Raw genomic sequence first — 22,791 nt, 5'->3', positions numbered from 1 at the left:
TCTTTAAAAATCTGCTTACAATACCATTTCCTCTTTACAGATGAATCTACAAATAAAAAGCTTCCAAGTTCTCTCAACTTCAAGGTACCAGTACCACTGAAATTTATAAAAGTAAATGGAATGCTCTGTGCTCTTCAGAGCTGCCTTGTACATGTACTCCACTGGGGCTTGACATCCACATGAAAGCTGTATCTATTAGGCTCTCTGTAACTCCCTAAACTCACAAAAGCAAACTAACTTCATTAGATATGCTAACATTTCAATGGAAAAACTTTAAAATTTCAATGTGCTGCTGTAAGTGGGTCCATAATCTCTCTTTTTGAGGCCCGTCCCTCTTGAGTTCAAGAACTATTGCTCTCATGGGGTCCTCAACAATGAAGCCCTCAAAAGAGTGGTCTTTAACATACTGAGCCAAGAGATATCTAAAAGCAAGTTTGGCAATAGGATCTATATTTTGCGCTCCAGTAGGTTAACTTAAGACCTCTTTAAATTTCAGAATTTGCAGTAGCAGATACACATGCATGTGGTTTCTAATCTGGAAAATAACCCGCATATTAATATGTAAAATTATTTTTTTAAGAAGGCATACTTCAAGTACTACCCAGTAATAACCCCAGATGTATCTTTTTAGTGTTTATACTAACTAAACATCAACTTTTATAAATCTACGCCTCCAATTAACATGCTTAAAACTAGTGGTTAATCTAACCAATGCATAATAGTTGTTAATAGCTCTTCTTTGTGTAGCCATCATCCCTGCGAAGAGTCAGTATTGCAGCATTGCCCAGGAATATTGGAAACACTGGTAGTGGTTTGCCGCTGGTAAGTAAGGGTTGTCAAAGGGTGACTGTTTTCATTCTCAAACTGGTCAGTTTGCATTTTACCTTCTTTTACAGGCCCAATTATATGGAACTGATGGAAATGAAAAAAGTGACAAATTCAACAGACGATCAAGCAGTTGGTAAGGCTACTTGATTTTTTGTTTGTTTTTAAATGGGCCTTAATTTTTCAACTTCATTATGGCTGTAGTAAACCGTTCCACTGGAGTAGCTTACTGAGGATCTTTTGGAAGTAATGCTGTAAATGTCTATGCTATGTAAACCCTAAAGTTCAGCTTTTACACTCTCACCCAAGTGTCCACATCAAGAGGCCTGAAGTTCAAATTTAAGAGGTTCGGCGTTCCCATGGACTTCGACTGCAAGGACATGCGAAAATTTGAAAATCTGGCACCTTATAGTTTCTGCTTAAATATTAAACTGGGAGTCAAACTTGAAAAATATTTTCCAAAATCTTCATAGCCTACCCCAACATTAAATAAGCATGCTCGTTTATCTCTATCTTGCACTGAAGTTATTTTCTTTACTGTGATCTGAAAGCTTTAGCTGAAGTACTTATTTTCAAGTATGTACATTTGGCAGGGGCCGACTGGGATCAAAACAAAATGAGAAGCGTCCTTCACTGCGACGATTCATTAGCACATATTCCTGGACAGAGTCTGAGGAAGAAAAGTCTGAAACAAAGTAGGTCTTGATTACTTAATCTGCAAGACTTCAAGGTGGGCTTGCTTCTTGCGCTTGACACCATGTTGCATGTCAAAGCTGTTGTAAACTGGAATACTTACTCTATTTATAAAAATGTGCCTGTTTGTGTATTGATGAGTGTTTACTAGGAAACTTAAGTTCTAAAACTTACTTGCAGAACCAAACAGGCAGAACCACCAGTTGAAGAAATACAAGAAGACAAAGCAAGGAAGTTAAGTGTTACTGAAAGGGGGAAAAATCCATCAAAATGGAGTCTAGGATCAGCGTAAGTTTCTCAATTGCAAACATGAATTTCTGTAAGGGGAAGTAGTGGTCCGGTGGAGGACATGGGAAGAGGAAGCAGAGTGGTAATCTTGACTTTTTATTGATGTCAGCCTTTCAAAGTAGGCAGCATTAAGTAATCGAATTATCAGGTTAAAGCTCTACTTTTGGTGCTAGTCAAGAACAGAACAACTTCTGGTATTACAAGCTCACAAATTCATCTTGAGATGTGACCCCTTGCAGTGTGGTGCTCTGCCTGAACACTGCCCCTCGGAGATCAAAGCCTAAGTTCTTAACTAGTCCAGATAGCCCTGTCATTCTAAATTTACAGAGGAAGGCACTGGAGTATACATTAAACCCTTCTGTTGCAGAAAAAATGGCTGATATTTGCAATGCCCACTAAGAGATTTAGCCACACACTTTCCATTAACGCGAATGGAATGTGTGAAGAAATCCCATATTTGCCTTTGAAAACAGTTTTTGTGCCTCTTCAGAGTTTTATATAAAACATCTTTAGCATCTAGTGCTGACTGGAGCCTGCATTGTAAACCCAGAATATAACATGCCAGTGTAGCTGGCTATTAGTACAGCGGCAAACTTGTCTTCATTACATACAATTTATATTCTGGATTAGTAGTCAGACAATATGATATTTAAACCTTGAAGAAAAGCATGTCTGTCCTATGTTTATGGCTTCTCCACAGTTGCAACATCATGTCATCGTGGGCATCTCATCTGAAGACTTCCTTCTCCAAGGCTAACAAAACTCTCTGGATTTCTCTTACCATCATTGTACTCCTTGCTGCACTCACAAGCTTCCTCACAGGTCTCTCTCTCCAAAGACCTGCAGATGCTGCCCCTGTGGGAACTGGAAGTTCCTGGACATCACTACAACAACTGCTGTGGCCACATACTAAACTTCAACACAATGGACCACCACCAGTATAACACACAATCTGTATTTTAATTTGTAAAATCTTTTTTTTCCTCCCCTAGACATCCTGTTTTGACTCAATTTGTGTTATATAAACTAGTGTAAACATAGCTCTCAAGTCTAGAATTACTTTAACTTTCTAATATGAGTTGAGGTAGTATATTTAAATCCCTTATTTTGAAGCTTTTTAGACTATACTTAACTTTCAATGGTAAAACATTTTAAAGCATGATTTGGAAATACAACTTCCCCCTCTGACCACAGAAGACTATCTTCCCAAATGTCTTAATCTTGTTCAAGATTAGAACAACTTAAAAAATAGCTGTCTCTCCTTTTGAAGCTTGTAATAAATGGGTCTACATGTGTAGTTACTAGAAAGTAACGAATTTTATTCACAAACTTTTTCTTAATGCATTTTTAGGCATTTAAAAAGCTGTTTTGATTTGCATGTGAAATGAGACATCAAATGTAATGTTATTGACTGAGTTCTTGATGCTCAATAAAGTTAATTTAAAATATTGGCTTAAGAGTATGTTAACACTCTAGTAGCAATGAGCAGTTGGTATACAGCATCAATAAATAGGCAGCTGGCTTTCTTTACTTTTTCAATTGCTTCTTCACTGGCAAAATCTTTGATCAGATGGTACAGCGTAGAATGAAATTCAGTATTGTTCGCTAGATCTTCTGAGAAGGCTTCGCTAGTTTCACTGATTATGAGCCTTTGTGCTCGCTGACCATTAAACATATAAAGGGACCAGTCTTCATCTTTAACAGCATTGGTTTTAAGGTGTTCACTCACCTACAGCAGAATGGAAGAGTAAATGCTGTAACATTACTACATTTTCTAGATAGACATACGGTTAATGTAGGGAGGAAAGCTGATAGCTTGGGATGCTGAGACCCAGGCTTAATTCCCTGCTCCAGCAGAGACTTGTGTAACTTTGGATCTCGCCCTAGGTGTCTTGATCAAAAGAGGAAGGTGCCTGAATCCAAAATGTAGGTCCTCAAAATCCCCATAGTGCCAAATGTCAGTGGGCACGTGCACCACCACTTAAGTCCTGATGCTGAGTATGTGACTTAGGGAAATGTCTAGTCTGAGCTCCTGCATTTGTTCTGTCAGAGGAGGGCTAATATGGTAGATGTCCTCAGATGCCTACAGTGCTTATGGGATCAGGCCCTGCACGCAACAGCAGAAGGTGGTGTTTTATCCAACACTGCATGGGTTACAGCACTTCCAGCAGGAGGTGGGAAACCTGGATTCAAGTCCCCTTCTCCCCCTGTCCCCTCACCCCCAGAAAGAGGAGCATGGATGTGAAACCTGGGTCTTCTGCCTCCTGGGTGAGTGCTCTAACCACTGTGGTTTTAGATATTGGGCCACCATGATTCTTTGTCAGAGCTGGCTAACTAGGTTTAGGCACCTAAATCCAGAAGAGAGCCTGTAAATTATAAGTGGTAACTGGACTGTCCCTTCCACCCTACCTGAGGCACATACCCCTGTCCTCTGCATTTTGTATTGTCTAATTTAGGTGGCTCCCCACCCAGCTTGCTGGCTTTTGAGGGTCCTGTTCAAGGTAGCCAGGCTCCCTCAGGAAGGCCAACAGGAATCTTGCATATGTAACTATTTGTCCCTACACATCTAGTATCTCTAAACACACTGAGCCAAGTAACTCCGATTCCAGGATTAACATCTCAGTTACTCAAACAGATTAACATTGTAGCTTCCTGGTGATTGGCCAGAAGATACCTTAATCATAGCAATTCACTAATTCCTCTTGAGGATTCTTTGAAAAGTGGTGGTGATTAAAGTTGTCCATGGTGACATTTATCTTTCATCAAATGCAAGGAAAGGGTGGGAATATTGTAGACTCATTTATTCAATAATACTGTTAAAATTATTTGCCTTAGAGCTCCAAATTTACTAATGGCATTTAGTATCTAGCAAGTGGGAGTTAACAGCTGTTGTCTTGCACTGCATAAGTCTTACAGAAGAAAATTACTCAACCTTGACATTTTGTATATTAACCTGTAGAAGTAAGTGTGTGTGTGTGACTATGACTACTAGTTTCCGCTCTCAAATGGGGGTGGGAGCAAATGTATGACCTATAATAGCAAGGGGTTAATTATCTTACCTGCAGTCAGAGGCTGCAACTGAATCTACTCTACCTGCCAAAAGAGCTCCTCTCTGTCCTAGCAGGGAACAGAAAATAAGTGAGGAAGAATCTCCCTTCTCTATGCCTTGAAAGAAGTGGATGTTAAAACTCTGACACCTGAGGTCTGCCTGCAAAAGAGGAGCACTGTGGGCTGCTCTGAAGGGAAGGCAAGCTCAGGTTACAGCTGGCCAACTAATAAAATCATCACATATCTAATGGGTAATGGAGGACTCTGACTCAGCCTACCTTTGAATGAAAATCCTTTTTGTACCCAGCGATAGAGCTGGAGAGACCAGGTAGCCCTGGACTGTGCTAAACTTTCATAACCAAGCTTATAGGTCACCTGGCATATAGAACTGTTAAGCAGAGTAACTGAAGACCCCAAAAGATGCAATCTCAATAGCCAAAGGACTGTTACTTAGCAAAGGTATAGGTGAGTTCACCAGGGGCCAGGCCTTAGAGAAAGCTCTTCATTTCAGAAACATGACCTAGCTGTAGTTCAGTGTTGCTTATCTAGTCATATATTACATTATTTTGGACTAAGTCTAAAAAAGCAACCTTAAATACTACTTGATCTTGACCAGATGCCAGATTCCACTTGCTCCAACTGAAAGCAAAAGAAGATGCAACCAGCGCCATCTGTTGATAAGTTGTGACTTCTGCTAGTAGAGTCTGTAACATAAAGGGTACAAATCAGAAACCACGGATCCAACAAATCACACCACTTTATGCTAGACTACCACATTGAAGGCAAGCTCTGGGCAAAAGATAGTGGGCCAGATTCTGGTTCCTGCTCCTTTGGGTGGCTCTGCAGCTGTCTCACCCAGGTACCTGAGGGTTCTGTATGGCGTAGATCCACCTTTGTGCCAAAAAATGTTGTCTAGAGGTAGAAAATTGGATCTTTAAAAAAAAAAAAAGTAGGTCATAGCTGTCTCACCTTCTTGTTCACGCAGACGTACTTGTAAGAGTAGTCTGATGGGAAAATGTTCACTCCAGCCTTTTTCAAAGCAATGGTCAGGTCAATTGGAGATGTCCATTTTCCTGTCAAGTGGGAAAGTTTTTCACTCCCATCCACAGTTATTGAAGACAGCATACACTGATTACCCTGTTGCATGAAGCAATAAAAACCATTTTTACTGATATTCTGTACTTCAGGCCTTTTAAAAATAATTTACTTTTTTCTCATGTCTACTTTATAAATACCTCTGATGCATACACATTCACCTGCACCCCATATCCCCAGCACTACCAACCAATAGCTGCCAGGACCAAAACTTCAAATGGGTGTCTGTCTGCACTGGGAAGGATGCATGTCTGCTATAGCCCAGCACCTCATCTGCTCTGTTCACCCCTGCCTCTAGAGTGTTCTCAGCCTAGAGAGTTTAGGATAAGTAGTGTGTCGGCACATTGCCACCATAGTGGCTCTTAATTCAGCTGGCAGTTACCTGTCAGATTTTGAGGGTAACTAGACGGTAGATTTGTGTATGTAAATCAGAGGAGGAGATTTTACACCAAGCAAGTAGCATTAAAATTGAAGAGCTACCTTTTAAGACTCATAAACTAGAGGGGGAAAGAGGGGTAATTTGTGGCGAGCTGTGCTTTGTACGATGGTCCTGAATTTAACATGGGATGGGGGGGAGCTGCAGCTTTCAAAATACATTAATTAGAACTCTGTTAGCAGTATGCTGCCTGCTGGCCCTTCTGGGCAAAAACCTAGGCTAAAGCACCAGTTCTATTCCCTACCCTGCACCTTCCCAATTCCATGATGAGAGGGGTGGGGTCAACACACAATTATCCTCACGCTTTCATCCTTACTAGGGCAGCCTGACTCAAAAATTAGCTCTGATAAATAACCATAAGGGTCTGTAGTTGAGTTGCATGTATCAAGAGATTTACTGTACCTTAATCTGCATTTGAACTTCTGCAAAAGCTGTAACAACAGTGAAAAGTAATTCATCTGTGCCATTAGGTCTCAGTTCCCATGACTGATATGGCATATTGAGGTGAGCATCCTGAAGCAGTGTGATTGTATAAAAAGCATCCATCTCAAAAGAGATTTGTTTCTCTTTCATTTTGTACTTTATGTCACTGATACCATCAGTTCTCCATTGTTTGCCTACATTATATACATATAAAAAAAAAGGAAAAAATTGTTAGAGCTGCTGCTTTTGATGGTGTTAGCACAATTCTGAACTTGGGTCAAGTGGTATGCTGAGCTCTGGAGAATCTTAGGCATGTAATACAGACAATAGATGTTAAGAGAAAGATCGTCTTACAATTGGTATCAAAATTTCTCCCTAGCCTAAAAATGATAAATGAAAACACGGATGATGGTGCACCTAACAGTCTGGGAGCTCATTTATAATAAACACTATTCTCAAACTTTAATACATAAAGAGTCAAATTCCACTTTAATGTAGATCTGGAATAACTTTACTGACATCCAGTTGGGTTACTTTGGATTAACACTGGTGTGAGAACAGTATTTGGCCTTTTAAATATATATGATTTGAAAGTAGAATTTGGCTCAAGATCTATTTATGTACTGTAATTAAATTTTCTAGCTATAATTTTTCTCATAACCATCAATGGTGTACTGTTACACTGTTGAGACTAAAATAAATGGCACAGAGGAACTGCAGCACTATTGATGGTAAGTTAGTTCTATTCAAGCCGGCTATTGTAATTTGGTTGTTTGCACATTGAGGAAAAAAACGGTTAGTTATCTCTCGTAACTGTTGTTCTTCGAGATGTGTTGCTCATGTCCATTCCACGTTAGGTTTGTATTTGCCCCATGCACTGGTGCCAGAAGATTTTCCCCAGTGGTATCCATAGGGCCAGCTCTGGCACCCTCTGGAGTGGAGTGGGTATATGCCGGTTTAAGAGGTGCCATTGTCCCTCCCCCCTCCTTCAGTTTCTCCTTGCTGGAACTCCGACAGAGGGTCAGGAGGGTGAGTCATGGAATGGACAAGAGCCACACATCTCAAAGAACAACAGTTATGAGAGGTAAGTAACCATTTTTTTTTCTTCGAGTGATTGCTCATGTCCATTCCATATTAGGTGACTCACAAACAGTGCCTCTGGAGGTAGACCAGGATTCTTGGATGCACGGATTACAAAAACTCTCTCCCAAAGCCAGCGTCATCTCAGGCCTGCTGGGTGATGAAGGCATGGACAGATGACTACGTTTGCGATCCTGCAGATGTCCTGGATCAGAATGTGAGCCAGGAATGCTGCTGACGATGTCTGTGCTCTTGTTGAATGAGCTGTTACTATCAGCGGCAGAGTAGAAAAGCACCACTGGTACAACTGCTTGTCGAAGCAAGAGGATCTTCCGCCACCATCACTGGCAGTAAGAAGGAACTGAAGGTGGGGGGAGGGCTGCCAGCACACACACCTAACATGGAATGGACATTAGCAAGAACTGGAAGAAGAACATATTTACTAAAACTGACCAGGAAACTTTGGTCAAAACATTTTTTCATGGGAATTTACTGATTTATTGAAATCAAAACATTCTTCAGACGCAGTTCAATTTTGATTAAGTTTCTCCAGAAACAAGGTAAATTCTGAAACCAGGACTTCCAGGGTCTGGCACCCAGGGACGCCAGGATCTGCAGTGCTAGGACAGCATTCCAAGGAGACTGTCTCAGAGCTAGGATTCAATGCCCTTTCACAGAGAATTTTGAAATTTTGGGCTTTTGTTCCTAATCAGAATGAAATTAAATACTGAAATATTGAAATCTTTCACAAAATGAAATAACTTTCTCTGCCTTGCTCTAATATTTACACTATATGGGAGCTAAAACATGTAAATCCAAACAGTAAAGCAGAGATAATAGCCTATCGCTCTTTTAGAAAGATTTTTTTAATGGAGCCAATTGCCAAGACATATCACTTGAATGAGGACTGAAACACTATACAACATTTTCCTTACTTCTAAATAATTTACAGAAGACTGTTTGAATAAGGGAGGAACAAGATCTTGTGTCTAACCGAAATTATGCACCAATTGAATGTTAAGCTTTCAAAAATCAATGATAATGAACAGCGAAGGGCCCATCCAAACTCTGGATCTGAACTGGATCTCATCTCTATAATGGGACTTGCCAAAGTCTGAGTTCCAAATACTCCAGGAACTTTGGAAAAATTAAAATCCAGATCTGAATTCTGGGACTTGAACTTGAGAGGTTTTTGGATTTAGCATGTGTGTGTAACAGCTGGCTGAAGACTGACTGTACCTGCAGAATCCCATCTGGCAACCACAGGCTCCTCAAAAAATATCACACTGTCAAGAAGCCTAAGAGTCACCCCTATACGTGGATATGTGGCATCTTCAGTTTCTTCTGATTCTGGAGGATAGGGATATGTCTCCAATCCTACATCAAGTAACTTTGATGGAAAGGTGAAGAAAAGATAAAATGTCATGAGAAAAAGCAATAGACTACTAAATTTTGTAATCCACTTTGGTCCTCTGCAGAGTTCACTAAAATACAGTCTAAAGAGCTAAAAACTTTATATATCATTTGATAATTCTACACATCTGTGAAACTTTGAAAATTACACTTTGCTTCTTCTGCATCTTCCATCTGAGGCTCTCAAAGGGCTTTCTACAAAGACTGTACAGCCACAGAGAGGGGCGGCAGCTATTACTCCAGCCCATATGTCTGATATTCAAGTACTGCCTGCACTGGGGCTGTGTTGCAGCTCTACATGAAGGTGCTGGGTTAGGGATGGGGAGTTATGTCTCTCAGTCCGCCAATGAACATATTTACTTGAGCTAAATGCAGTTTATGTAAATTATGTCTATTAATGAGATCAGCATTGCAAAAATCCTGTGATGCAGGTAAATGTGATCTCAAATTTTACAATTGGGGAAACTGAGGCATACTGCCTAAGGACCATAAAGTCTGCAGCGGAGCCTGGAACGAAACTCAAAGCTCCATTATCACAGTCATAGGCTTTAACCCATCCTTCTGTTTATAAAATGAAGCAAGGACTTCCTTTTCTTTTAACCAACATCTTTAGGAGAATTTTCAAAGGCAGTGATTTCAGATGTTTGTGCTACCTCCATTTAATAGAACTGACTGTGTGAATACCTGTCTGAATGCACACACACCCATTATATGGATGCCACAGGTATATAAGAAAGTTTGCAGGTGCAGCTGAGGAGCATGATTTGAAAACTCGGCTTTTAATCTCAGTGCACAGAAACTCAAAAGATAGAACTGTTTGTTTATACAGTGTGAACTCTATATTGACAATCTCCAGAATTGTGGCAACTCTTTCCAGGGTGATCAGAACTAAAAAAAGAGATTCATTGGGTGCAATTTTGCTTCAGAGCTTGACCTACTTCCACCATGATCCAGCCTTTGATTTGTTTGGCTTGAGGTGGGAGCTTCAGTGCATCAATAAGGTACACTCCACCCACTGGTGTGAACTGGTGCAAATCAACTATATTTTCGCCAATTATCTCTTCTTCTTTTTCATCAGTGGCCACCTGCAGTGGTGCAACCTGCACTAAATAACAACCAAATATCATGTATTAATTCAATGTCTGAATAAAGTACCAAGATTTCAAATCCCAAATGCTTTTTGCGCATACAGCGTCTAAATGTACTTAAAATGGCTTTCTACTCTGCAACATCTCAGCGCCACCTACTGGTGGTCTACGGATTTTTTAAAGGATTCATTGGAATGGATAAAACTAGACGGACAACAAAAATGAATAGAAGGCTTATTCAGGGCTGGACCTAGGTTTTGTGGGGCCTTAAATTAAGAACTGTAGGGCCCCCAATTATAATTAGGCATGTGGCTGATGTGCTAGCTATGGGCACTTGGTGGCACAAGTACTCCTGTTCTTTGTAACCAAGGCACTCTGTAGCTGCATAGACCTATGACCACCACGGGATTTACTAATCTATACCTAATGATTGCACCGTCTTCTCATGTTTTTAGGACTGAGATTTTAAAGAGAAGGGTGCATTTCTCCTACTACTAGGGCCTGATTCTGTAAGTGACTTCATGGGTCTGCTCAAGCAGATTCACCTACAGAATCAGGGTCTTAGTTATAATTTGTGCAACCTCAATAAATGCAATGGAGTTTCACAACAGTAAATGACAGAAGAATCTGGTCTGGAGTCAGTGAGGTTGCACTGGTTATAACTAACAGGAAGAACTTGGCCCCCATGTTATATAAGATCCTACAGGGGTTTTGGAAAGTGCATGTAAGGCAGACATGGGGTCACAAACTGAAGTTAGAAAAGGAAGATACTTAACCTAGTAAGGGATGGAGGGTGATCAATCTGTGAAACAAAATTCCTTAGAGAATCCGCAATGGTGGATTAGAGGAAATTCCTTACCAAAATTCGTAAGAGACTTTCCAATGGTGAATGTTTTTTAAAAGTTCTAAGCACTTAAAGAAAATAATACAGGATTTTCACCCTGTAATAATATCATGTAGGTGGCTGGATGGTCACTAGCAATGTTCAAAAATGCATGAAAAATATGTTAGATATCATAGTATAAGGAAGACAATTTATTATGAGGATCCACTTAAACTCTGTTCAATAACACAAGATAAAATAACTGTATTATAAAACTTGCTAAATAAAAGACTGTATTTTTTTAAAAATGAGGTAATCTCAACAAACTAAAAATATCCAGTGTAATGTGTTTCCAGGTCTTTTTAGAGTGGGATGGGAAAGGGTTGCTAGTTTTATCTGAATACTATATATGCTCACATATTTTATATATAGTTTTTGTAGTATACTGTGTGCATACTACAATTTAAGCTCTCTGTATACTTATTAATAGTATAGTATACTAATCTATGTAGTAAATCCACTGTACTATTAACTACAACTTTGGCTTTCCTTTTTTTTTAAATAAAAAAAATATTTAAACCTCTTCTAAACAAAACTAAATACTTGTTCTCCCAAGCTAAACCATTGAGATCTTTTTTAACACTTGTAAAAATATATTCAAGATAGAGAAGACACTTTGCTCTTTACATACATTTTCACACTAAAAAAAATGAAGAAAAAAGACCTTAAACACATAAAAATAATTATGCCATTTCTGGGCACAGGTCTTAGTTAATATTAAGGCTGGGATTTTTAAAGGTGCTTAATGTCTAAAATCCACGCCTTGGAAAAATCCCAAGGGAAATACCTACCTGTGTGGTCCATAGATGTGAACCTGACAGTTTGGTTGCTGGGGCAGCACCCACAGGAAAGTTCTTTTAAAAGGCTCTATAGCTCAGATAATCAATGCTGCACAACACAGAGTCATCTTGTTTTAGAAGAAAGTGTAAAAAATAAATCAATGATTTTACTAAACTAAAGGATCTAGAAGTGTTGGAGAAACTGATGGCTGATTTATATGAGAAAGAAGATTACAACTAGCACTGGTCTCTTTCCTGGGATTATGGCCCTGATTCAGCTAAGCATTTAAGCACCTTACTTAAGCATGTAAAAAGTTGGGCAGCAGAATAAGAGTAATTTAGAACTGCCTGTTAACCTACAGGCCATAGAAGCTACTAAGAGTAAAAAAGCCATTGTATTCCTTTGGGATATTACTTGGAAGAGATTCAGATTAACAGAGATGGTATTTTGACAGCCCTCTAGTGGCAAAACCATCAATATACAGGGACTAAGTAAGGAACTATTCCTGGGCTCCCAGTTATCCATAAGCTTCATTAACTGACAATCTTAGCCTAACTCAAAAACAAGGGAAGAACCTTATTCAGCCAAGACAGATACCTCGCTGGAACCTCAAGACACCTGTAATGTATTATATTTTATAAATATATAAAATGAGAGCAATATCTACGTCATCTTTGTTCTGTCCATGTAGGTGTTGGGGCTACATTATATACACTAGCTTTGTATGCTCCAGTGTTTGCCTAGAGTAAAATCAGACGTTTATATAATTCTGCAATACTCCATGTAAAATCTGAGTACCTCCTGAAATGGTGCTAACATTTTCTGATTTCTTATCAGATTCCTCTTCTAGCTTCTCATTTTCATCAGGATCAATTTTAATGCTGTCTTTGAAAGAGATGGCACTCTATTTAAAAAGTAAAATATCGTGTTTTTAGATTACAGTGAGACAGGCACAATTAAAAATAGTGTAGCTTCTCTTTGAAAATGAGAACCTCGGGAGAAGGAGTAAGGTCCTCATCATGCAATGAGATGTGCATGAAGCTCACTGGAGGAATGGGGCTGTAGGGTAGGAATATCCAGAATGCATCATTATGACACTTTTTAATTTGCTAGCTGACAAAACCAGATTTTGGTACAAAAATCAGGCAGTCTGGATTTTGTCTAAGTCAGGTAATCAGCTTTACATATTAATATATAAATAGAGAGAACACATGTAATAATTAATTGTATTTCTATAGCAACTTCCCTCCAAAAATCCCAAAGCACTTTTCAAATATTAATGAATTCAGCCTCACAGCACTATGTGAAGTACGTATTACTAGCCTCATTTTTCTGATGAGAAAGCTAATGCAGGGCCAGAGATAGGAACTGTAATAGAAACAAACATAGAACTCAGATATTATGACTTTTGTTTGTACTATGCTATGAGACTTTTCATTCCTTTCATTGTTTCCCCTTTTAACAAAGTTATTTAAGTTTTGGATTTCCATCCTAGATGTACCCTCACCCCTGTTGTGGCAGACTTCTGGGAAGCATAGCAATGGGGAAAGTAGCCAGGCACTCATTGCATATTTGTTTCCCCTCCGCTAGGTGGATTAAAGTGCTTCTCCGTACACACTGTGTGATGGAATTGTGGCAAGAGGCAGCCTGCAGACTTGTATGAAATGCCTGCCCTGCAGGGGAACAGAGAGAGACCATGCAGCAACAGAAAGAAGGACAGAACTAGAGAAAAAAATTGGGGGAAGGGAAAATCTCAGGGTAAACAGAACTATAAGAGATATCCTAGGTGAGCGACCTGGGTTGAGAGAAGCGGATCCCTGAGGTGGGAACAGGAAAAGAGTGAGGACTGCTAGAGAGGGAACAAGACTTGGAAGAGAGAGGAGAAGAGTGGGAGAAAGAACAAGATAGGGAGCTTAATGAGGAATGAAAAGCAAAAGCCAGAAAAATATATGAGAAAGGCAATAAGACAGGTGAGATGTGTCATGGTGTAAAAGCAGGGTTGCCAACCCTCCAGGATTGTCCTGGACTCTCCAGGAATTAAATATTAATCTTTAATTAAAGATTATATCATGTGATGAAACCTCCAGGAATACGTCCAACCAAAATTGGCAATCCTATGTAAAGGAAGCAGGGAGTGGGGATGACCTGCCTCAGGCACTGCTTTGCAGCAAATGTGGTGGAGGGAGACACAACAAGGCCAGGAACCACTGCTGTAAATATATGACAATAAGATGTCAAAATGGTAGTTTACAATTATTTATCTAAAAAGTTGGGCAGCAGAATAAGAGTAATTTAGAACTGCCTGTTAACCTACAGGCCATAGAAGCTACTAAGAGTAAAAAAGCCATTGTATTCCTTTGGGATATTACTTGGAAGAGATTCAGATTAATAGAGATGGTATTTTGACAGCCCTCTAGTGGCAAAACCATCAATATACAGGGACTAAACAGCCACAACACCAGAGTAAAGACCCATTCCATTCTAAAACCTACTTTGCACCCCTTCAGACTGTCCTGACACTGTTGGACTCTTGTGTGTGGTTTGTGGGACACTGAATTTTCTGTAAACAGAATCAGTTCATTCTAATACTTATTAACATTTTTGAATGACCCTCTTACAGTGATGTCTTACAATTTTATCTGGTATTATCCATGCCCTGATCCACACCAGTCACAGATCTTGATTCCTACTACAACGTTCCATCAAAACAGTCATTTCTACTCTCCAATTGCTGTTCTTTCTTTTCTCCTTCCCCTATCTCTCAAGATTCATGGCAGTCCAGCCAGTGTGGCAATCTGTGTGCTGTGCCCTAAGCTGAGGATGGTCACTTCAAATTCCTAAGAATTTGGCCTTTCCCTCGCTTGTGGTCTACAATGGATGGTGCAGCTACATAGCCCCCAAATTTGTAAGATTGCAATTTGTTCATCTCACACCTTGTGCAGCTTCAGAGCTTGCCAGTCTTGGTAAACCCAACCAATCTCAAAAGGTAGGTGGTTGAGAAGATAACCAGAAATGAGAAGGACTACAGGGAAGGGTGTGACTGCAAGGAAGGGAGAAGGTTTAGGATACTTTGGGTAGTTGCAAGGAACAACCCATGCCACTGGAGTGGGTAGAAGACGACTGGTTACCCAAAAGTCTTTGTGGAATTGGCTCAAAAGGTTCCGTGTTTTTGTATCTCACCCTACATCCTGCTACAGCAGTTAAGATTGACTGAGATGCTCTTGCTGTCAGGTCCTTGATTTGAATTCTGCAGGACTGCCCCAGAGCATTCTCCAGTTGAGAATCACTAGCTTTGGCATGTTCTAGTTTTGGTGGCCTGCCTGAGCTTGGGTTTGGTAACCTTCAGGGCATGACGTACATTTTATGTGATATGGCATGTAGCTGATTTAGTTTCGTCTTGTTTTTTGTTTAGTTGGTGGTGGCAACAGTGCTTATGGATAGCTTTGTCACCTATGGAGCTAAATTCTATATGGTGCAAATAACAGAATTTGGTTCTATCTGGTTTTAGTTTTTGTATCTAAGTGCTTAGATACTACAGTTTAAAAGTGTTTTAAAAATTCACTATAGGACAAATCTTGAGATATTTAGTTCTTACTTTGTCCTCCTCAAAGAAAACTCCCGTTAACTTCAAGAAGAACTTCACCTGGATAAAACTTGAGTTAAGATCTCAGGATTTGCTCCCTTACCTTTTCAGGGTTTATCCATACTGAATCTCTAGTACTTTTGAGGTAGGCCCATTACTAATTATAAGGAACTCAACTGCAAGACCTTCTCCAAAAAGGAGGAATTCTTTTATAAGGAGAATGAACATTTTAAGGACTTTTTTTGTTTTCTAAGGCACAAGGGAGACATGTAAAGATCTGTTAAGATGTAATACTATGCAGCTGGGCATTAACTGACAGCACTGTCCATGCTGTACTTTTTACATCTTTCTTACCTTTCTTCCATCAGATTCCTTTTCAATTACCAAGTCGCTATCTTCTCCACTCTTTTGTTCCCCTTCTTTTTCTTCTTTCATATCATAAAGCACAGTTAATTCTTGTTTGCTTTCTGGGGCTTGCACTTTTAAATGCAATTTAGGAATGCATTGTAGTGGGGAAATATGATCATAATGAGTGTGCAAGATGCGGACAGCAACATCACTTGTGGCCACTGTCTTTGGAAGGTCAAATCCATTTTCTGCATCACTAAACATATGATTTTTGAATCTGTAAACAGAGAATTAAAACAAAAGAATTCTCTAGTAAAGTCAGTATAATTTATTTTTACATCACACTTCAATATTCCAGTACATTAATCACAGTAATACAGGCACCTATGTTACCTTTTACCATATGCCACAGTCTGGGGAACAAAACTGGAGAAATGAGTTAGATGGTCATCAAATGCTCACCCAGCACTGAGAGCTGCCACAAGCCCCTCCAAGATAGCTATAACAGAATTAAAGGAATTAAGCTCTGCATGCAGTTAAGGATTATGGCCAGGCAGAGCGGGGAGGGAGGGGAGTCAGTTCTATATAGCATCCGCATAGGTAAATTGGACTAATTTATTAGGCACATTTCTGCATAGATTACTGCAGCTGCTGTCTGTATTAAGTCCCTCTCCACAGTTAGCACAAACAAGCTGAGGTGGCACTTAAGGTAAAGGGAGCCAAGCTAGGAGAACAAGCACATCACCTCTGTGCCACTGTAGGAAATGGGCTAGAAGGCATACAGAAGGAGATCAATTCTGTGTCAAATCAGGTACCCAAGAACTTGGGCCTTTTTTCCCCATGGATCTTTGGCCTGCCATAGTATGACTGGAGGTCCCATTTCTGACCAAGCAGACAGAGACCTGTTCAAATGAGAACTCTCCTTCTGCCCATTTTAATACAAGAAGATATTGGCTAGAATTATAAAATCTTCCACCCATAAGCCTCGATGTTTTGCTTAGGAACACTGGGTGAGATTCTGAGCTGTGCTTTAAAAGGTGCAGCACATTCTGTGCCCAATCGAAGGATGCTAATGTAACATCAAGCCACTTTTATGCTCTCCTGATTCAAGACTCCTTTGCTGCACACAGAATAATGTCAACAGCCCTAGGGGGCATAAGTTACAGAAGCCTCCCTAGGCTGCCCTATAGGCTGCAGTGCTGTCCTAACACTCCAGAGTGCTGCAGCCCTGCCCCAACATAGCCATCCTACCCCCAGCAGACCCCCTACGCTAGGGCTTGCAAGGGAGTCCTCAGAAGGCAGTCTTACAGCTGTCTTCCACAGTTCCAGTGTCTGGCACACTCCCTACTCCTTCCAGGCAGATAAGGGCCACTTGTGGAATAAAGTGCTACTCAACATGAATAAGGGTTGTCAGAAACTGGCCCTGAGTCTTTATTCCATAGAGACGTACAAAGATAGAGCTAATTTGAAATAAGGTCACTTTTGTACTGTACCTTGGATTCTTCTTGAGGTTTCCCCAGATACAGAAAGTGATATTTTTATCTTTTATAGCCACCTCCATATTTCCACTGTCAGAATCTGCGTAAGTATTAGCCTTCTACAAAAAACAAATCAGCATATTACTCTAAATTAAACTAGGATGGAGTTGATGTACTTGAACCTGATGACAGAACTGCTATTGTCTTTGCACTCAGAACGATTAAAAAGTTGAGCAAATATTATAAATTCTTAGGATAACATCTGAATTAAGTAAAATCTACATGTGATAATTTGTAACGGCCTATACAAAATTTAAAACTATAAAACTTTCTTCAGTGTGATCACTAGCTTAAATGTTAAAAAGTTATTGATTACTGTATAACTTACTTCAGTGAATTAACTGATCACATTTATGACATATTTCTTATCTGCCCTAGAAAGACGGAGTCTTCCCCTTGTTCTTGCTAAGTGGGGACTTGCCACTATAATGGTCAGTTCTTGCATTCCTGTAAAAAGGCCCAGAAAACCCACTTGTTCTGTGATACACTCTAGTTATAATGGCCACACATTATCCTTAGTTTAGGTGCATGGCATTGTATTACAGCCACTCAATGCCTTTAGCCTGTAAATTCCAGGTAGTCAGTGGGTTCTAGCCCACGAAAGCTTATGCCCAAATAAATTTGTTAGTTTCTAAGGTGCCACAAGGACTCCTCGTTGTTTTTTGCTCTTTTATCTGGTACACTTGAGCTGTGATAAAGTCTTGTGCACACCTATCAGAATTACATAAATCAAATAATAGTAATCCAGTATCTATAAGGCACCCATTATTGTGGTATTTGGCTGCACTTCACATCACTACTAACAACTTCTCAAAACTGAGGAGTGTATATTTTGACGCCAATATGTCCTCCTTTTTGGCAGCTTCTCGCATAGATATCGTCACATATTTTTCTATACTGCTGCTTATGCATAAAACATCCTATGTGTAATGATCCCCTTCCTTCAAATCTATTTAAGTAACCTTAGAGCTAGCATTTTATACTTATTGAAGATTCTCCAAAGTTATAAAATGTAAAGAGACACTGGGACAAACTGGTAAGCGATAGGTTAATTTGACTTCAGCTGTGTTAGCTTACAAATCTGCTTTCTCCACCAAGGACAAGAAGTGGGAGTAAGGCAGACGTACTCACAAGAATGTCAGAGGCAGCTATTTTTTTGAAAACCCCTTTTCATAAAGTTATATCAGAGCAAGACAAAATTCTATTACACCCTTACAACCAGTAACAGGATAACAAGGCTGTTTGTTAAGAGCTACTGTGCATCCAGTCGCTCACAGAAACAAACACATAATAAAAATCTACAATTTTTAAAAATACGGTTCATCACAGAATATACAAATATTAAAATATCAGCGCGAAATAGAAAGAAGCAGCACATTTTGATAAGTATATTCAGACAGTGCAAGGATAAAGTGAAAGCTGACCTGTGGCCATTAAGATTGTAGGTTGAAGATCAAAGGAAGAGCTAACTGTAACCTGAAAGATGACCACTATACTATCAAGGAAGTGTTCTGTCTTCATTCATTCTGTGTTCAGATACAAAAGGAGCAACATGTAGAGAGAAAGTAACATGAGGGATACCAAGATGGGAACTGAGAAGTTCTTTCATAAGAGCAACTCCCATCAGGCTGGGAATTCTAGTTCAGTAGACCAGTGCCAGGCAGAAATACCCTACTACAGTGTTAGAGAAAGCCATATCTGAATTTAGAGAAGATTATACAGACAGTTTTGGAAATTCAGTTATTCCTGTTGGTACCATTGGACCAAATGGCACCAGGGACCAGACCCTGGCAGAGAACCAAACTGAGGTTCAAAGGAGTAAACAAGTTAACAGCTCCCTGTATATATACAAATCATCTACATCTTTTACCACAGAATCCTGACAACCAACATCCATCAAATGCTGAATCTTAAGACAGACTAAGTATTTGCATCCTCATGCTCATTTTAAGTAGTATACTTGCCTGTATTAAAATACATAGCTTCCACATCTGATCTCCAAATGAGAAATTTAGACAACTTCTGACCGCTGTCACTGGCGATGAAGCCTGACACTACACCCTCTGTTGTTCTTATTGCAAAGTGACAGACATTCATTAAATTTCATATAATAACTATAAAGAAAATACTGGTTAACAAATTTGATTCATTTTAAGTATTTTTTTTTACCATTTGTTTTAGTTGGTTAACAGAAACTTTTAACTTTTAAGTCTGTTAACTTCAAATTATTAAACCAAATTACCAATAATCACAACTGACTTTTTAATTGAATGTACAGTGTGACAACTCCAGTAAATGATATCTGGCTGATTTTCTCAATGAAATGTACGGAACTGTTTTTATACACTAAACTGTATTTTACATTTGCTCCTCTGATTTCTTGCTGTTTCGATGGCAGTAATGATGACCAGAGTCTAGTTTACCATATACAGTGCTCTTACTCCTTGGCCTTGAATTATTTTGGCTAAACAGTACTAATTAATGGGGGAGGTGGGGTTTACTGGAGGAGAATCAGCCTTATAATAAATTACTAAAAGTTTAAGACTTTGCATAACTCAACTTTCAAGTAACCTCTAGCTTCCACAAGAGTCTGAATCTCATTGTGGCATAGTATAAAGTGGTGACCTTTTATAATTCAAGATAAGCTACAAGATTCTATAAAACACTAAATCTAGGTGTGACTTATTGTTAGACACAAATGTCCCTGTTTGTATGAACAGCTTGTTCATTTGTAGGAAGACTGTGCCAAGGGCGTAGTAATAATTGGTTAAGTTTGGAGAGTGCTTTCTGAAACTAGATCATCCGTATTTAGAAGTTCCCTGTGTGTGTCCAGGAAGAAAGAGCAGTGAGAGGAATTTGTAAGGTATGAAAGAACAGAATTTCCAGAGATAAGGACAAGCATTATAGCCAGTTCAAAGTAAACAAATAGTCAGGTTTGAAAATCAGGTATTAAAATGGCAGAAGAAGCAGATTACTGACTGAAATAAGCAAACAGAAACTGTAGAAAGTTAAGTCAAGCAGCTAGAGGTGTTGCAGATTAAGAATACACAACTCATTACCCAGACAGACTTGGTCAATGAGTAAATAAAACCACTACAGATGCTCAGAACCACTGTGAAAGGAAACCAAGCTCAAAATATATATAACGTTGTGCAAAAATTAAAATCTTCCATTGTTGTTTGCAGTGTTGTAGCCGTGTTGGTCCCAGGATAGTAGAGAGACAAAGACCAACTTCTGTTGACAACAAAGACAAGCTTTCGAGCTTACACAGAGCTCTTCTTCAGGTTATTAATTAATATCAGTTCAGAAACAGCTTCATCTCCAGTTAACCATTAGCAAAATATGTAAGTGAAAGGTAATGGGGCTGGAAGAGGAGCTTAGCAGGGCAACAAATATTATAGGGGAAAAAATGAGAGCGTATCAGAAGCAAAACCTTCTATGAGCAGCTGAGACAAATGCGTCTTGCTCAGAACAGACATAATCCTGATGATGAAAGATTATAAGAGGAGCTTTTTGAGTTTACTTGACAATTTAAGGGATGATACGAAGTATTATTTGTTCATCGAGATACCAGGCTTTAGGCTAACACACACAGCAAATGGATTCTGGTCTACAAAGCCGTACTCAAAAAGTAATGAAGTCCGGGCACTTGCATACTATACTTCTGCTGCAGAGACCATTGATGTCCATGTCAAACTGAAAATGGAGTGGGGAGAACACCTTATTCTTAGTCTTCACCCTTATTCCAGCGCAATGGACAGGGACAGAAATGTAAGCAGAAAAATAGCTATGAAGAATATAATTTTTTCAACTGACATCATTAAAGGAACTACCAGAGGGCTATAAAGATGAGTCCCAGAGAAGATGTGGAAAATGAATTCAACATTGAGTTTAATCCCTACTTATTAATGTAATAAATAATTATTAATATTAGCCTCATAATGTATTTGATAGATTTTAATGTGTTTAATTGATGTTAGAGAATTGTGGTGAGAGTTCACCTTACACAAATGATAGCTGAATGTGGAAAATAGTTTGGCATATGTGTTAGGCAAACTTAAAAAGGCAAGGCTTAATATAACTTCAACTGTGTTCACTAAAAATTCCTTTCTCAATAATTCAGTATGAGACAGAAATACCCTGCAGCATCAGAAAAAGCTATTTGAACTAGAGAATCCAGACACCTTTGGGTGACGCCTACCAATCCCTGCCAGTACCAGTGACCAGACCAGAGGGAAAACAGAACTGGATCTTTATGATACCAAGTAACAAAATCTTGAAAGTGAAATCTTTTTCTCAGATGAGTAGTGTCATTGAAGTCAATGGAACTACTTAGATCAGCAAGGCAAACAGGAGTTTATTTTGTGGGAGGTATGTGCATGCCACGTGCACAGTTGTCAGAAAGTTTTTCTCCTAGCAGCAACTGTCGAGTCGACCGTGGAACCCCCTGAAGTGGCGCCTCCATGGCACTCAATATATGACCCTGCTGACCCGGAGCCTCCTCAGTTCCTTCTTGCCAGTTACTCCAATAGAGGGAAAGGCTGGTGGGTTTGGAATGAACAAGAGCAACACATCTCAAAGAATAGTTACAAGAAGGTGAGTAACCATTTTTCTTCTTCGAGTGATTGCTCATATCGATTCCAATTAGGCGACTCCAAAGCCTTACTAGGCGGTGGGGTCGGAGTTATGGAATTGCTGATTAGAGCGCCGCTCTGCCAAAAGCTGCATCATCTGTGGCATGCTGGACAATGGTGTAATGAGAGTTGAACGTGTGCACCGAGGACCAAGTTGCTGCCCTGCAGATTGCTTGTATCAGGACCTGGGCCAGGAACACCGCTGATGAGGCCTGAGCCCTTGTGGAGTGTGCTGCAAGAGCCGGGGCTGGTATTTCGGCCAACTCATAGCACATGCAGATGCATGACCTGATCCAGAAAGACATCCTTTGAGATGAGACCCGGAGTCCTTTCATCCAGTCTGCCACTGCTACAAAAAACTGGTTCAACTGCCTGAACAGCTTAGTGTGCTCGATGTGGAAGGCTAGTGCCCACTGAACATCCAGGGAGCGGAGCCTCTGCTCACAGCTACTGGCATGAGGCTTAGGATAAAAAAACAGGCAGGAAAATGTCTTGACTAGTGTGGAAGTGTGACACAACTATAGGAAGACAGGCTGGGTGACGACAGAGTTGCACCATATCCCTGTGGAAAACCGTATAGGGTGGGTCAGGGGTAAGGGCCTTTAACTCAGACACCCTCCTTGCTGATGTAATGGT

The 22,791-nt window shown here is 39.8% G+C and overlaps 2 protein-coding genes across 11 annotated transcripts in view; one reads left to right on the top strand and one right to left on the bottom strand.

Moving 5' to 3' along the window:
* The window catches only part of IRAG2 (inositol 1,4,5-triphosphate receptor associated 2), a 61,401-nt gene extending 58,147 nt beyond the window's left edge, over nucleotides 1–3,254 (top strand). The window contains exons 33-38 of the mRNA XM_048826023.2: nucleotides 41–84; nucleotides 748–822; nucleotides 897–961; nucleotides 1,419–1,520; nucleotides 1,699–1,806; nucleotides 2,507–3,254. Of these exons, the coding sequence (XP_048681980.2) occupies nucleotides 41–84; nucleotides 748–822; nucleotides 897–961; nucleotides 1,419–1,520; nucleotides 1,699–1,806; nucleotides 2,507–2,750 (638 nt within the window). The 3' untranslated portion in view covers nucleotides 2,751–3,254. The remainder of the gene's footprint in view (nucleotides 1–40; nucleotides 85–747; nucleotides 823–896; nucleotides 962–1,418; nucleotides 1,521–1,698; nucleotides 1,807–2,506) is intronic.
* The window catches only part of DNAI7 (dynein axonemal intermediate chain 7), a 42,347-nt gene continuing 22,660 nt past the window's right edge, over nucleotides 3,105–22,791 (bottom strand). For 8 of the 10 annotated variants that reach the window (XM_048826207.2, XM_048826216.2, XM_048826165.2 and 5 more), the window contains 9 exons: nucleotides 17,477–17,580; nucleotides 15,990–16,260; nucleotides 12,851–12,956; nucleotides 10,240–10,406; nucleotides 9,128–9,278; nucleotides 6,788–7,002; nucleotides 5,824–5,991; nucleotides 5,445–5,558; nucleotides 3,105–3,535 (listed from right to left, as the gene is read on the bottom strand). In XM_048826207.2, coding sequence (XP_048682164.1) covers nucleotides 3,260–3,535; nucleotides 5,445–5,558; nucleotides 5,824–5,991; nucleotides 6,788–7,002; nucleotides 9,128–9,278; nucleotides 10,240–10,406; nucleotides 12,851–12,956; nucleotides 15,990–16,260; nucleotides 17,477–17,580 — 1,572 coding nt within the window. In that variant the 3' untranslated portion in view covers nucleotides 3,105–3,259. The remainder of the gene's footprint in view (nucleotides 3,536–5,444; nucleotides 5,559–5,823; nucleotides 5,992–6,787; nucleotides 7,003–9,127; nucleotides 9,279–10,239; nucleotides 10,407–12,850; nucleotides 12,957–15,989; nucleotides 16,261–17,476; nucleotides 17,581–22,791) is intronic. The other 2 variants (XM_048826182.1, XM_048826190.1) reach the window with 2 other exon arrangements.

This window comes from Caretta caretta, chromosome 1 (genome assembly GCF_965140235.1).
Source record: "Caretta caretta isolate rCarCar2 chromosome 1, rCarCar1.hap1, whole genome shotgun sequence".
Lineage (NCBI taxonomy): Eukaryota > Metazoa > Chordata > Testudines > Cheloniidae > Caretta > Caretta caretta.
The sequence above is the reverse complement of the archived record's forward strand: the minus strand, read 5'-3'. Positions and strand labels throughout refer to the sequence as shown.